The sequence below is a fragment of the Henckelia pumila genome, chromosome 4 (genome assembly GCF_033568475.1).
Source record: "Henckelia pumila isolate YLH828 chromosome 4, ASM3356847v2, whole genome shotgun sequence".
Lineage (NCBI taxonomy): Eukaryota > Viridiplantae > Streptophyta > Magnoliopsida > Lamiales > Gesneriaceae > Henckelia > Henckelia pumila.
The window spans coordinates 135,875,138-135,890,578 of NC_133123.1; the positions used below are offsets into that span (position 1 = coordinate 135,875,138).

The 15,441-nt window shown below is 35.3% G+C and overlaps 3 protein-coding genes across 3 annotated transcripts; all 3 read left to right on the plus strand.

The window, feature by feature from the left end:
• The first annotated feature begins 1,048 nt into the window (after positions 1 to 1,048).
• On the plus strand, positions 1,049 to 4,252 carry LOC140863914 (nuclear transcription factor Y subunit B-1-like). Its single transcript, XM_073267705.1, has 6 exons — positions 1,049 to 1,170; positions 1,387 to 1,627; positions 3,244 to 3,373; positions 3,637 to 3,642; positions 3,723 to 3,803; positions 3,995 to 4,252. The coding sequence occupies exons 2-6, from the start codon at positions 1,401 to 1,403 to the stop codon at positions 4,055 to 4,057; spliced, it is 507 nt and encodes a 168-aa protein (XP_073123806.1). The 5' UTR covers positions 1,049 to 1,170; positions 1,387 to 1,400; the 3' UTR covers positions 4,058 to 4,252.
• Positions 4,253 to 6,110: 1,858 nt separating this feature from the next.
• Positions 6,111 to 6,564, plus strand: LOC140867318 (low temperature-induced protein lt101.2). Its single transcript, XM_073272396.1, has 2 exons — positions 6,111 to 6,242; positions 6,406 to 6,564. Exons 1-2 carry the CDS (start codon positions 6,162 to 6,164, stop codon positions 6,487 to 6,489), a joined length of 165 nt encoding a protein of 54 aa, XP_073128497.1. The 5' UTR covers positions 6,111 to 6,161; the 3' UTR covers positions 6,490 to 6,564.
• Positions 6,565 to 7,649: 1,085 nt separating this feature from the next.
• Positions 7,650 to 11,771, plus strand: LOC140865620 (pentatricopeptide repeat-containing protein At3g24000, mitochondrial). The gene is made up of 3 exons (XM_073270306.1): positions 7,650 to 7,721; positions 8,415 to 8,600; positions 8,779 to 11,771. Exon 3 carries the CDS (start codon positions 9,343 to 9,345, stop codon positions 11,284 to 11,286), a length of 1,944 nt encoding a protein of 647 aa, XP_073126407.1. The 5' UTR covers positions 7,650 to 7,721; positions 8,415 to 8,600; positions 8,779 to 9,342; the 3' UTR covers positions 11,287 to 11,771.
• Positions 11,772 to 15,441: the final 3,670 nt, after the last annotated feature.

Here is a 15,441-nt window from a genome sequence, read left to right on the forward strand (position 1 = left end):
AATCTGCCTTCAGAAATAATTTCCAACGGCCGGATCGAGCTCGGACTGAAATCCCAAAGCTCAAAAGCTCAAAGAGGCGTCTACAATGGAGGTTCATGCCCAAGGGAGAAGATGAGGAGAAAAGAAGACTAGTCTCAAGTGTAGATAATATATTATACTCCAAAATTGCGTTTTAGTCCCTGAAATTTTCAAAATTTATAAAAAGGACCCTGATCAAAATCAAGTCGGCTCTTGAACTCTGTAATCTCCGATTAACTCAAATAAACTCATTTAAGATAAAAACGGGGCGTTACAGTGTGTGTGTGTTTGTGTGTGTTAGCAATAAAGTTTTGATATCATGTGCTTTATAATTATAATTATCGTAATTTTCGAATCATCGAATAAAATATTTTGAATTTTAGTAAAAAGTGTGTTCAATAATACTAAATAAATAAAATAATATCCGAATTGCTTAAAAATTAACAGTACTCCACAAGCCTTGTGCATGCTGAAAATACCGTATAATAATAAAATAATAAATGCAAGCTATAGCCTATACAAAAAGATAATAGTAGAGTTTGGTTGGATGCCTTTGTCAACTTAATTGCTGTGTTGGGAAAATAAATTTTAATAGTAAGTTCTAAAGTGGACACGCATAAGTAAGAAAAAAAGTTAATTTATCTTAAATAAAGTAAATTTAATATATATGATATATCTCAAAATTAATCGATTAAATTTAGCTATTGAATTGAATCCTATGATATAAATAAAACGCGAAAAAATATATCATATAAGAGAAAAATATGGAAACTGTGTGTAGATATTTTTTTACTTGACCAAGAAAAGGATTATTTTCAGAAGAATTAATAAAGAAAATTGTAATATGGGGATATAAAAATTATATTATGACACCTATTTTTTTCTCATACTTAAGATATAAAATTTAAATTAGAAAGTCCAAAGCAAACAAAAATATAAGAGGAAATATTAAATAAATAACGTTAAAAAAAACATAAAAGTAAAAATAAAAAAATTTATTATTTATAAATAATTGAGTAGTAATAAAGAAGTCACCCCCCTCATCTCTCCGTCGTCCGATCGTCCCTTCTCCCTATTTTCAGATTTCTCCAATCAATCAACCAATCCCCTCTCTTCTTCCCCAAGCGCGCCAAATACAAATCCAACACCCAGGTACTCCCCCCCACCGCCACACTGTAATATGTACCCACGCGTTCTAATTTCTGATAATTATGCTTGTATGAGGTGGAATCAATCGCACCCGTCTGAAAGTTTCATGCTTTTTGATTTTTTATAGCGTTGTTTCTTGTTAATCTGAGCAAAATTTTGGTGTTTTCTATTGTTTCTTTTTGTTGTTTTTCTTTTTCGGGATTTTTTTTACTGTGCTAGGGTTTGGATTGGGAATGGCTGAGAGTCCTGGTGGATTTGCCGGTGGAGGTGGCAGCCACGATAGCGGCGGTGGGGATCACAGTCCGCAGTCTAGCGTGAAAGAGCAGGATCGCTTCCTTCCAATTGCAAATATTGGCCGTATCATGAAGAAAGCGTTGCCGGCGAATGGGAAGATAGCGAAGGATGCCAAGGACACGGTTCAGGAATGCGTCTCTGAGTTCATCAGCTTCGTCACAAGCGAGTACGTTCATTGCGTTGTTTTCGTATCTTGTATTTTTACTCAACGTGAAATTCTTGTGTTTCTATTGTAGAAGGAATTTGTCTGAGCTTATCACTCTTTTTTCTGTCTGTGAATGCCTGTGGCAGTATATTCGTCCTGATATATGTTAGGCGAATGCATCCAATTGTTGTAGCGAATGTTTCTTATTTTTTATGCTATTTCCATCTTGGTTATTGGGAAAGAAGTTTATGTCCTATTTGTGAGGATGGATGCTGGTATTTGTACCTTGTTGTAATGTTTTGTGTTGTGTGGTATGGATCATTTGAGTGAAAGAATGATTGGTGGTGTGATTTTGTTGTTCTATGGATTATTTATGCTTTCAAACTAATTAAAAGTTTTTATTTTTAAAAATTGGTAATAACTGAGTCAGTTTTATCTTTGATTAGATAACAATTATTTGGTTCGTGTGGTTAGCGAAACATTTTCTGTATTTATGTATTTATTTGGAATCAACTTTAACTGTTGCATTGATTCTTTTTTTCTGGAAGTCAGTGTCTCACTATTGATTGTCATTTGCACATGTTCTTTGACCTCAATTACTTCCCTTGTTTGTTTGATGCACGCGACTCTTAAATTGCGTCCTCTGAGTTACATGATCTTTTGTTGTTAGTTCAAAAAAGACAGACCTGCCTAGAAATATAAAGTAAAGAACATCCTTTTGTTGTTGGTTCCAATGCCTAATTATTGATGTTATTAGCATGTTGGTAAAGTTATTTAATCCTTTCATCGATCTACTAGTGCCGACCTGCGAAAATATGGCGGGGAACAAATTCCCATGTATCTTCTAAATTTTCATAGTTTTACCCTGGATTAGAAATGGAAATTTGGCTTCCCCACCTCCAAGTAAAGTGCATGCATGATGCATATTCAATTTTCCCACACGGCCCTTGAATGAGTTAGTGCACCTTAGTAAGCTGGCCTAAGGCCCATTGGTTCTAGAATGAAACAGTACTGAAAACGGGAGTTCACTCGACTATTTAAGAGGACATGTGAATAGAATTGTCCTTCTTAAAAGCTGAAAAGGGTAGTTTACTCGACTATTTAAGAGGACACATGAATAAATTGCTCTTCTCATCCATACTTACAGCCATAATCATGTTCAAATCACCATTCAGTTGAGTAGTTGTTATACTTTTCAATGACATTTTCAGTTCAATTTTATATTTATACTTGCTCAGGAGAGTAGGTGGTGACACCTGAACAAGAAAGTAGCATCCAGGGTAATCTCTCAGCAGGAATAGCAATTCGAACGCATCTACACAAATTTTCATTTGGTTAAAAATACCTTAGCTTTGAATACATCATGTATTTTCATCCTGCTCTTGGATATTTGATTGGTTACTTTTTGTTTAGCCTAAATCTGTTTGTTGTATTCATTTGATGCCGTACCTTATTTGTGTCATCTCAAAAGTAGATTTTATTTGCCTTTTGGGTGTTAAACTAAAATGTTATGCGATGCGATGTGAATAACTGAATATGCATGCATGTTTCTTTATCGAATGCAGTACATGGTTGTGTTATTAAATTCTTTAGTTTTATGAATATGGTTTTTACTTTACCTCGTGTTTGTTGAATAGAGCTAGTGACAAGTGCCAAAAAGAGAAAAGAAAGACAATAAATGGGGATGATTTGTTGTGGGCAATGGCAACATTAGGTTTTGAGGAATATATTAACCCGCTGAAGGCGTATTTGGCTAGGTACCGAGAGGTACTATCTTGTTTCCTGTAGTTATCTGGTAACCTTTTTCCCCCTAAAAAGTGTTTTGGGAAGTTATTACCTTCCTACTAAGTTCATGGTCAGGATACGGCAAATTTAAGAAGACGGTTGTAGGTTGTTTCTTCATTTTCTGCATTCATGTCTTTTAAAATTTTCTTGGCTTTTTTCACCTGAATTTAAAGTTGATTACTGAGAATCTGATTCGCTTAACCTTTTGTCTCGGTGCATTTGGTGGAATGACTTCTATATTTCAGTTAGAGGTATGCAAGCCAGCTTTTTCTTCTACTTTTCTCGAGTTCCTTTAGTTGCTCTATAGTGATAATTTGTTGACAATTGTCAGGGTGATGCTAAGGGATCCGCTAGAGTTGGAGATGGACCTTCTAGGAAAGAAATCGGAGCTCAGCAGCCTCCCGAGTCACAGGTTAGCTCATTTCTTTCTTCATGCTTTGTTAGCTTTCTAAATGTCAGCAACGACGGAGAGAGGGGTGGTCGACAGGTGCAATCACCTATCCTAACTTTTCAATTTTTCATATAATCAAATCTCTTTAGGCTTTTGTTTCAATGGCTTGGAGATTGAAACGTATTTCTTGTTACTGTGTTAATTTTTGGCAGTTCGTTCATCAAGCTACTTTTCCACAAGGCTTCAGCTACTCAAGTTCCCAGGTCAAATTTTGAGTAGGGCCTCATCAGCTACTCAAACGCCAATTTCTGATTTAACTATTTGATTTATGTTGTGATATTTCAACATTTACATCTCAAACAAATACACCATGCTTTCTTCGTCTGCAACAGTCGTGCTTTGTAAATTCTACACTTTTATGTTACCTTTTGCTCTTCGTTTGGATCTCTTATAAGTTATATCTATGGAGAAGAAGGCTATTTTTTTTTTTAAAAAAAATGGAGTTCTCGAACAAATGCACACTTGTTTTAGTACGGAAAGTGCCAATTTTATTCTTTCACTATTATTTTTGATATGTTTAATATGTTGAGATTATTAAAATTTCAACAATATATCGAAGTAAAGAAATGTGAGTTCTATATTTTTATAATCAAATCCAACTAAACTTTTGCATTTCATTTAACTATGTCACCCATTCTAAGGCGTTCAAATTAATCATTTATTTTCATGAGTAATTATTTAGACACCGTGTATTGTCATTCGTTAAATTTTTTCCCCTCAAAATGATAGTCAAATATCATGCACAATGTAGACTAACGATCAAGGCTATCTTCAACCCATATTCTCTAAATTTTATCATCTATTCTTTAAAATAGAGATACGTGATCTCTATTTTCAAAAAACTTTTCCAACTCATATCCTCTAAATATTACCAAATACTCTATTTTTTATTTTTTTTCTTTTAAAACATATATATATGTAATAAAATAATTACATAATATATTTTTCAACTGTATTAATTTGATATGATTAAAATAAAAATCGTGTAATATATTAATAATTATGTATTATAATGTTAAACATATTAAAAATGAAAATTTACACGACTCGTTTTTTTTAATAACCTTGTTCATTATTTCCATTTAATGTTATTTAATAATAATAAAATTACAATTAATTTATTAAAAAATTAAAATAAATAAAATAAATTTTAAATAAACTAAAAAAAATGAAACACTGAAATTAATTTTAAAAAAATTAAAAATAAAATGGATCAAATTAAAAATGGGAGCACACTCAAATTAATAAAAATTGGACCAATTAACCCACTAATATTTAATATAAAAACTGAAAATAATATAAAATAATTTGAAACATGAACAAAAAATAAATTAATCATTAAAAATGTCTAAATAATAATGTTGGAGGATGACATTTTCGTAAATATGTCATCCACCAAAACCATACTCCATTTGGACAGTGATCCTCCAAATATGGAGGATCACTGTAGCATCATCCAAAATGAGTGATTCTATGCTACACCGGATGAGATACACTCTTTTTGTGTTTTTTTATTAAGATGTTCGCGCGAACATCTTGCTAAAAAACATAAAAGGAGTGTATCTCACCCGGTGTAGCATAGAATATGTTCGCGCGAACATCTTGCTAAAAAAAATCATGTGGACCCCGCCTGTACTTTTTTTGTCATTTAGCATGATATTTTTTGTTATTTAGGGAGATGTTCGCGCGAACATCTCAAAAAAATTAAGGAGTGTTTTATTTGGTGTAGCATAGAATCACCCCTCCACAATGAAGGATGCAAATAGAATACGGTTGGAGGCCAAACCATCCTTTATTTTGGATAAATCCTCCAAAACGGAGATGGTTGGAGATGGCCCTAAGAGGCCCATTTGGTATTACAACAAAAACCAAAGAGAAAAGTAAAATACTCAAAATCAATAATAATCTAACGGTGATATTTATCGATATTTATAGGCTCGAGTTCGTTAATTTTTCAAAAAATCCCACGTCTATTACTAAATATTCGATTTTAAAAATACCCCCTAAAAATTAAAATCACTAAAAATAGCATGAAATTTCTCGTGAACCAATCATCCCTAAAGTCCCAAATTGCCAAGTTCAAATCATGCGAGCGTGCCACGTTTTCTATTTATGAATTTATGTATTAAAATGTTGAGATCCGAGTCAAAAGGACACGTTATGTGCTACGTGTTAATATTTTGACGCTTTAAATGCTCAAGAGCCTACACCTACTACAAATTGCATCTAAATTGTTTTTATCATCATATTGTTGAGCCCTCTCTTTTCCAAGATTTGCACGTATATATTTTCCAACCAAAAGTTGAAGTTGATTCAGTGATGGGTTCCGAAACCTTTCTTGAAGTAATTTTGGCAATTCTCTTACCACCTGTTGGAGTTTTCCTCAGATACGGATGCGGAGTAATCCTTCTTTCTTTCTTTTATTTCTCTTTTTTCTTTCAATTATTTCCTCCAGGTGCTTGAATTATGCACTACATTATATTGTTTGCATAATATATAGTATGCACATTAATTTATGTATGGAGTTTCTGATAATTTTTATTGTGTTACTTGGAATTATCAGGTGGAATTTTGGATCGATTTGTTGCTGACGCTACTGGGATACATACCGGGGATCATCTACGCAATTTACGTATTAGTTGGATGACTGATTAATGTTGTTCTGGGGTGTATGTAATATTGGCAGGCATTTGATATTTAAGCCATGTTTATATTACGGAGTTTCGAGGAATGATTAATTAATTATGTGAAATTGCTTAGTGAGCTTACATTTTATTTATATATCTGTTTGCGCATGTGAGTTGCGTGGTCTCTTTTATAAAAGAGATCGACAATTATGACCTTGAAATTGTTACTGATAATATGATTTATGAGGTAGAATTCAACTTATCATACTGTGTATGTTCTTAAATATATCATAAATTACGTTGTGTAGACATATGAACTATTGGACTCATGATTTGATAATTATTCTTAGTGTAGGATACTCTAAACTCGTAATGATTTATGTCTCAAAATTTTGTGGATTTTTTTGTAAAATTTTGTCAAAAAAAAATTTCCTTAAAAAAAGATGATAAATGCTTCTGAAACTCTCTCAAATAGTACTCGAGTGAGTGTAGTTCCTTTCAAGTCTTGATTTCTTCCTTGGATGTTAGAATTTTGTCAATGTACAGTATATTGTATATTCTAGCCAACTTGGATGCATGCATGGAATTTTTTTTTTTGGGAAAATTCTATATTTTAGAATTATATTCTCCATTTTGTCAGAAAAGGAATCGTGTGTTCGAACTACGGTGGTCTTAATTATGACATAATAAGTTAATAACCTCCTTTTTTTTAATTTTGACATAAGAAACTTATAATTTGTCAACTAATTATATACGAATGATCAAAGCGTTCTCCGATTTTGTTCTTCTTATAATACCTGTAATACTAACCAAAAATAAATCTCGGCACTCGGACTTTAATTATGGTTCAATGTGAAAATTACTAAACTGTCATGTGAAAGAGTGTCAAATGTATGCTATTTATTGTACAATATACTATAATACAAAGAATGGCTACTTTTTTTGATAAATAAGTTTATAATTTTCTTTATATATTGAAATTTGAAAATATATTTATATGAAATTTTACTAAGGCATGATAAATTGGGAGGTTGACGTTATGAATAAATACTGATAATGATAATGATAATAATTAGATATATATTTGGGGTAATATATTGTACATGAGATATATTAAATTAAACCCAAAATATAATTGTAAAAGCAACCCATCTCATTTGGGTTGATAAGACCCATTAGACCGGTAAAGAGGTACATTTAGCATTTCTTCTCCACTCCCAGTAGAGAAGGTAAATCATCTCCAAGGGCGGAGGTACGTTTTTGAGCTTCAGTTTTGTAGTTGGGCAGGTCAAATTCTTCTCGAAAACCAACGATTTCATTTCTCTGTTTCAGTTCTTCGTCGTTTAATTGTTTTTTCCATTTAAGTTTCTATTTGTTGCAGACTTCGCACTGCATTGATTGTATGTTGTTGATACGACGTGGTGTTAGGAAAAAAAATTGCATTGTGATATATACAATAATCATAGTTTTTTGTCAAAAACTTTCTAATTTTACAGAGTTCCATAGAAAAATTATTGAACATCTCGTTAACAAGAATCGCGCTGCCATTGATCATCTCTCTCGACCCCCCAAGTTGAAACATGCATGATATGTTATTTCATTAATAAACAGTTTATTGATTTTCGGAGAATTGGTGTTTATTAATGTTTTGGAGCTAGTTAGAAACGTGTGAGATTCTTTCATTAAATTTCATACTTCTCAATGAAGATACAATGCACCTAAATTTGTTTTGCTCTTGCCGTTAATTTTGTCCGCTTGAACCAAGATCAATTTAAGTGGAATGTTAACTCAAATAAGAAAAAAAAAATCAATTCAAAATTCATTTGAGTTAATGCGAGTATCAGCCCCTATATGAATCGAGTCAACTCAGCAAATTAGAATCTTGGCATCCGTCTTGATTTGTTCCTAGCTACTAGCATGACACTTTGTTAATATGTTTTTAAAGGATGCCTAGCAAGGATGCTGGAAGATATCCGAAACGTGATTTGTCTCCTTGGATCGCAGCTATGAATCACATCAGAGCACGATGCCGTAGCGACCTTGTAGCTTTCGAGAAGTGCAAGGAGGAAAATCCTGACCCTGAGAAATGCCTCGACAGAGAACACCAAGCCATGCAATGCCTGCTTTATCTGTAAGTTATTTGTTAATTAATACTAATATATACAGGTAAGCACTTCTCAGCTTTTCCTTGGTAAAATTGTGACAATAATATCTTATCAATCCAATTTAATTCATCGATTGTTAGATGATTCATAAGTGGTTTGTGAACACGATTAAACTTCGACTAAACCCAAAGTTCTTCCTTGCAGAATGATGGATATTCAACTGAGATGCACTAGTGAGTTCAATTCTTATGCTGACTGCTTGCATTACCGCGGAAACGAGCTTCAATTTTGTCGCAAAGAGCAAGAAAAGTTCGAGAAAGTTTGCCCCTCGTGATGGGATAAGTTGTACTTGTACCTCTCGTTTTCATGAACATAACAAATAAACTAGACAACAACACATGCAACTAATCAAGTTCTTAGCTGTGTCTTTTAATTTGGTTGTAATGTGCTATTGTTCCTATTTAGCTAACAAATATGAGTTGATTCTCGTTGATCGGGCAACTAAATTGCTACGATATACATTGGTGCTTTTTAGCTGATTCTTGCTCAGTGGGTATAATATTATTTCAGATGTGCAATGTCGATATTGTTGATTTGCTCTAAATCTTTCTAGTTTTTTTCGACTAATAATTTAAGAAATTTTAAGGAATAAACATTTCAATGGGTCGGATTTGAATTCGGCCCCGGAAATGTTCAAAATAAAAAGGAGTAGCCTGAGCTGGGGACGATTGCTTCTATGATGGGGTTTGAAACTTTGGTCCAACAAGAATGGTGAAACACAGCATACATGAACCACTCAATTATATACCATTTCTACGAAAGTTCAGCAGATCCCTTTTTCCAATCTCCTCCGACATCAAGTTCTCCACATTAGCCCTGTTTGAGTCTAAGGAAAAGAACAATTATCTCCACCGATTTTCTGGTGTTATCCGCAATGAGACTCTCCCAGTTCTGGACCTCACTGATCGTGATGCTTCTTTGTTGGACGTTAGATTGTATATTCATCTCCTCAAGAAATTTACGGATTTGGGAAAGCTCAGAGAAGGGAAAATGGTTCACAAGCAAGTCGTTAACACAGAATATAAGAGTTTCACTGTTTTGCAGAACACGATCGTCAACATGTATGCGAAATGCGGTGATATGCCGATGGCGCGAAAAGCGTTCGATGAAATGCTCGAACGGGACTTGGTGTCTTACACCGTGTTGATCTCCGGGTATTCGCAAAATTGTGAGCCAAAGGAGGCGTTGCGGTTGTTTCTGATGATGATACAGACTGGAATAAAGCCGAATGAGTTTACATTTGGAAGTTCTCTGAAGGCTGCTGGAGGTTCACAGAGTGATGGAATTGGGAGAGGTATTCATACGGCTTGCATCAAGTGTGGACTGGGGGATGATGTTTATGTTGGGAGCGCGTTGGTTGATATGTATACCCGGTGTGGAAGGATGGGGGAGGCGAAAGTCGTGTTCGATGGGTTGAAGAGTAGGAATGAGGTGTCCTGGAATGCTTTGATCGCAGCATATGCAAGGAAAGGTGAGGGACATAATGCTGTGAAGATATTCTTGTATATGAAACGGCAAGGGTTTGAACCAACCCATTTCACGTGCGCTAGTGTTTTTTCAGCTTGTGCGAGTACTGGAGCTTTAGAACAGGGAAAATGGGTGCATGCCGAAATGGTGAAGTTGGGACAGAAGCTTGTTGCTTTTGTTGGTAATACTCTTATTGATATGTATGGTAAAGCAGGAAGCATTGACGATGCAAAGAAGGTGTTTGATCGACTACTAAAGAAGGACGTAGTTTCTTGGAACTCGATGCTTACTGCTTATGCACAGCATGGGCTTGGGAAGGAAACTATAGATCTTTTTGAAGAAATGCGCATGACGAGGTTTCATCCAAATGAAGTTACTTTCCTTTGTGTGCTTAATGCTTGCAGCCACTCTGGGCTTTTGGACCAAGGATTGTGTTATTTTGAATTGATGAAGATGTATAAGGTAGAGCCAGATGTTACTCATTATGTGGCAACTCTTGATTTAATGGGTCGAGCAGGTCAACTTGATCGTGCAGTGAGGTTCATAAGAGAAATGAAGATTGAACCTACTGCAGCTGTTTGGAAAGCATTGCTTGGAGCCTGTAGAATGCACAAGAACATGGAGTTAGGGGTGTATGCGGCCGAGAATGCTATTAAACTTGATCCCCAAGATTCTGGTCCACCCATGTTGTTGGCTAACATATATGCTTCTGCTGGTAGATTGAGTGATGCTGCGAGAGTGAGAAAGATGATGAACGACAGAGGAGTGAAGAAGGACCCTGCTTGTAGTTGGGTGGAGATTGAGAATGTTGTCCATTTGTTTGTTGTCGATGATGATACCCACCCTCAAAGAGATGATATTCGTTTAATGTGGGAGAAGATCACTAATGAAATCAAGAAAATTGGATATGTCCCGGATATTGACCATGTATTTTGGTTTGTAGACCAGCAAGAGCGAGAAAAGAGGTTGCAATATCACAGTGAGAAGCTTGCTCTGGCGTTTGCTCTTCTAAACACTGCACCTGGATCCCCTATCAGGATAAAGAAGAACATTCGAGTCTGCGGTGATTGTCACACTGCATTCAAGTTTGTATCTAAGGTGGTACACAGAGAAATCATCTTGAGAGACACGAACAGGTTCCATCATTTTAACGATGGTTCCTGCTCTTGCCGAGATTACTGGTAGTGGTAGAGTTGAAGCCCATTATTTTTGGGACTTATTGATGAAGGTACAGAGTATCTCAAGATATGACAACGTGTTTGATAACTTGGTGACATTGTTTATCTCCAAGTAATGCCATGTGAAAATGCTGTCTTCCATGTAAGTTTGCATCTATTGAGCCTTATTCATGTATTTCTCCTCTCGTTGCACTTATCTGCTTTGATAGCAGCTGTGGAGCACGTTGGAACAACGTGCTGAAGCAAGAGAGCTCTCTTGAAGTGCAAGAAGGATGATCCAAACCCTGCGAGTCAAATTCAGTAAATTAATCCAAAAATTATGTCTCCATAATCAGAAATGCCTTGTCAATAGGATGCCAAGCTACTCAATACCTGCTTCATCTTTAAAGTTGCTTATTGGCTGGTATATGCAATGGAAGGTTTATAAAACTTAACATGCCTTCGTGTATGGGTTTGGGGCAGTGACGGAGGTAGAATAAATTGAACGGCATTTGCTTGAGCCACTGGACTTTTTGCCTGTAAATTTTAACTTGTTTAATACGTAGATATGATTTGATCTACAAGGCGTGGTGATGGATCAGAAATTTGCTTGCTTGCACGACTAATTTAATATTATTGGTTTGTTCGTTTCACAATCGTGCGACCATTTTGTCAACTAATTTTTTGGTAAAAAGTAGAAACTTTTATTAACAAGAGATAGGATACATACATAGATGAAAAATGAAAAGAAAACCAAAGGTGCATAAATTTATTTTCTATTTTTCATGGAAACACTCAAAGCATGATTTAATTTTAATCTTCATTTTTCACAATATAATGATAATTATAATCTGTACCAGATGTATAAGACTTTGATTTCATGTAGTAGTATGTAAAATAAACATGCAACTAGGATGGCAACATTCAGCCAAATAACAAATTTGAACCTAAAAAAAAAAAAAAATTAATTTACAAATTAGATTAGATTTTATTTTTATTTTTATTTTTATTGAAATATTACAAACTTGATCTCGAGTCCAATTTAAAAGATCCAAAGCTGATGACGCATGCGAGGGGAAAATGGGGGCATTTAAATATATAGGCTCGGTCTTGTTTTTTTTTAAGTCAAAGGGACTCGCGTGTTTTTTTTTAAGTCAAAGGGACTCATTTAATGTACTGTCTTAGTTGGCCCTTAAATATACGTCTTAATTTCTTAAGTGGTGTCAGCTCAGATTAGTTAATGGTTAGGTAATCCTTTATTTCGACCATATACTCGTGGGGCCTGTTTTTTTTTTGTTTTTTTGTGCGTATTCCCCTGCTGTGCAAATGCAGCTCCTTTTCTACCGGGACCCCCCTTTCTCCGACCAAAATATTCTCAGAAACTTCCTTCCAAACGGACCACTCTGCTTTAAAGTCCCACACTTGTACCAAACAAACTCTTTCCCTTGTTTTGTCCCTCCTATTTTCCAAGAGGGAACAAAAAGTAAGCAATATCATTAATGCTCCAAATCTGCCCCCTTTTTTTTATTTCTGTTATGTTAAATGACATTTATCTTTTACTTTTCCGTGTATATGTTTTACAATGATGTCTTTAATGCTAATTGTTTAATAAATATTTGTATCGACTCTAGTAGTAACTATATTGTTGTTGGATCGAGGAAGAAATTTGAGTGGTTTACATTTGGTCGACCGACATAGGCTATTGCTCGACTGTCTCTTTGTAACGTCGACCGAGGAAGAATGCATTTTGTAAAGTCATACCGACCGTAATCTCGATTGCTATTTCATGAATCTCTACCGACTTATTGTAATGATCGACCGACTTGTTGTAGTGCCGGCTGGTGTAGAATGCAATGGTTTAGTCAACCTGACCGTTTGCATATAATTAGTACGATTTATACCCTCCAATATCGACTGATTTTTGAATCACTTCGACTGCTTTTTCAAGCGTATAGACTGCACTACAAGACTTTAAGTAGTTTCCACCGTTGGCATAATATTATTTCGACCATTGTTATGAAATCTCGGTTGATATGTAAAGCATGGCGACCTTTTGGACATGACAATGTCGTCTTCGTAATTCAAATAAAATTTCTTAAAACACATGTGTATTTATTTTTTCTTTTTGAAAGTTGCTTAATCTAATTATTTTTATAGGTTATGACAATCAGTAATGTTGTCCTTCAATGTAATGGAAAGTGGATACGGGATGAGCACGATGTTTTCAAATGGTCTTCACATGAAAGTTGTAAATGGGATTTAATCACAGTGGACGATGAGACATGCAATTTCGAATCCTTTAAGAATGAGGTTGTTAACATTCTGGATTTGGCATGTGATATTAACAGAACCAAATTCAGCTATTTGCCGATTGTTCCTAATTGCCATCCTCCTCCCTTTTATATTAAGGATGATAGAACTCTGCGTGCGTACCTTTACTTTGGTGCCCCAGACAAGAGACCTGTGCTGAATGTTATGGTGGAAGAAGAGGAAGTGAACGTTGGACTGGACAACGAGGTGCATGCATTTGAAAGCACTCAGCACCTCAGTAATGATAGCATGAAATTTAATAACATCGCTAATTTTGAACAATCATTTGATGTTTGTGACAGATCGATGGATGAAACTGTTGGGGGGATCAATCGTACTGGGAGGAATTTGTTGTTAGATGGAGATGATACATGTGGCAATTGTAAAGTCGCTGATTGTGGTAGATCATGCAATGAAATGCGGGGTCTTGATGGTGAAGACGAGGATCGTGACAGATCGTTGGATGTAAATGTTGGGGGGTTGAATCGTAATGACGAATACTTCGATGGAGATTTTGTCATTCCTAACGAGAATGATAAGGAAACAACTGAAAATGTCAACATGTCTTATCCTGTGGCGGGGTTGAATCATAATGATGAATACTTTGGTGAAGATTTTGTCATTCCTAACGAGAATGATAAGGAAACAACTGAGAATGTCAACGTGTCTTGTCCTGTGGGGGGGTTGAATCATAATGACGAATACTTTGATGGATTTTTTGTCATTCCTAACGAGAATGATAAGGAAACAACTGAGAATTTCAACGTGTCTTGTCCATTCGAACAACTTGAAGATCCTTTAATTTTAGGAGAACCTTCATTACACCAGCAGCAATTAAGACGGTCTGAGTCCGAGCCGAAGGGTATCTAAATGGACATCGGATCCGTAAGAGAATTTCGTTGGTAGATAGAGCTGAGTCATGTGGCAATGGTACCTACTCATTCCGTGATGGATCCAACATTTCAATTGGGCAGGTATTTTCCAATAAGGAAGAATTTCAAATTGAATTGTCCCGACTTGCAATAAAGTCATCTTTTGAGTTCAAAATAGTGAAATCTAACAAGTCCGTGTATGATGTTCGATGTGCTGCTGATAGTTGTACTTGGAGGATTCGAGGTGCAAAGAAAGATCCACACTCAACATGTTTTAACGTTTGAACATATTGTAACATTCACACCTGTGACTTGATGCGCATGACTATAAAAAATCGACAGGCTACTTCTGCGTTAGTGTCAGCTGTGTTGCTAGAAAATTTCGGTGGTCAAAGGACTACACCTGTGCCGAAATCAATAATCACAATGATGCGTAATCAGGAAGTTCAAGTATCATACTTCAAGGCACGTAGAGGTAAAGAACTGGCCCTTAACACCATGATGGGCGATTCTGTTGAGAATTTTAGGAAGTTGCCATCATTTTTGAAAATGGTTGAGAAAGTAAATGTTGGTAATTTCACGGATTTAGAAGTCGATGAAGAAAAAAGATTTAAATACATGTTCTTGGCATATGGTGCATGTATTACGAGATACAATTTCATGAGAAAAGTGTTATGGATTAAGCCGGAACGATCATGACGATAATAATTGCGGAATAAAAAAAATCAACAAGGACACCAAGATTTACGTGGTTCACCCAATATAGGCTATGTCCACGGAGCTGCTGAAATATTTATAACCGGAGAAATATTACAAGTGTATACAAAACACTATATCTCACCACACCCAAACCCCGAGTATTACCGAGAAATAATTCTCTAACTCACAAGAGATCTCCAAAAAAAAAAACACTCTCTCTTTATTTTCTTCTCTCTTTGTTAATACAAAAAAAGAGAAGAATGAGATACTTTAATCTGCCGAATGAGGAGCCTATTTATAGG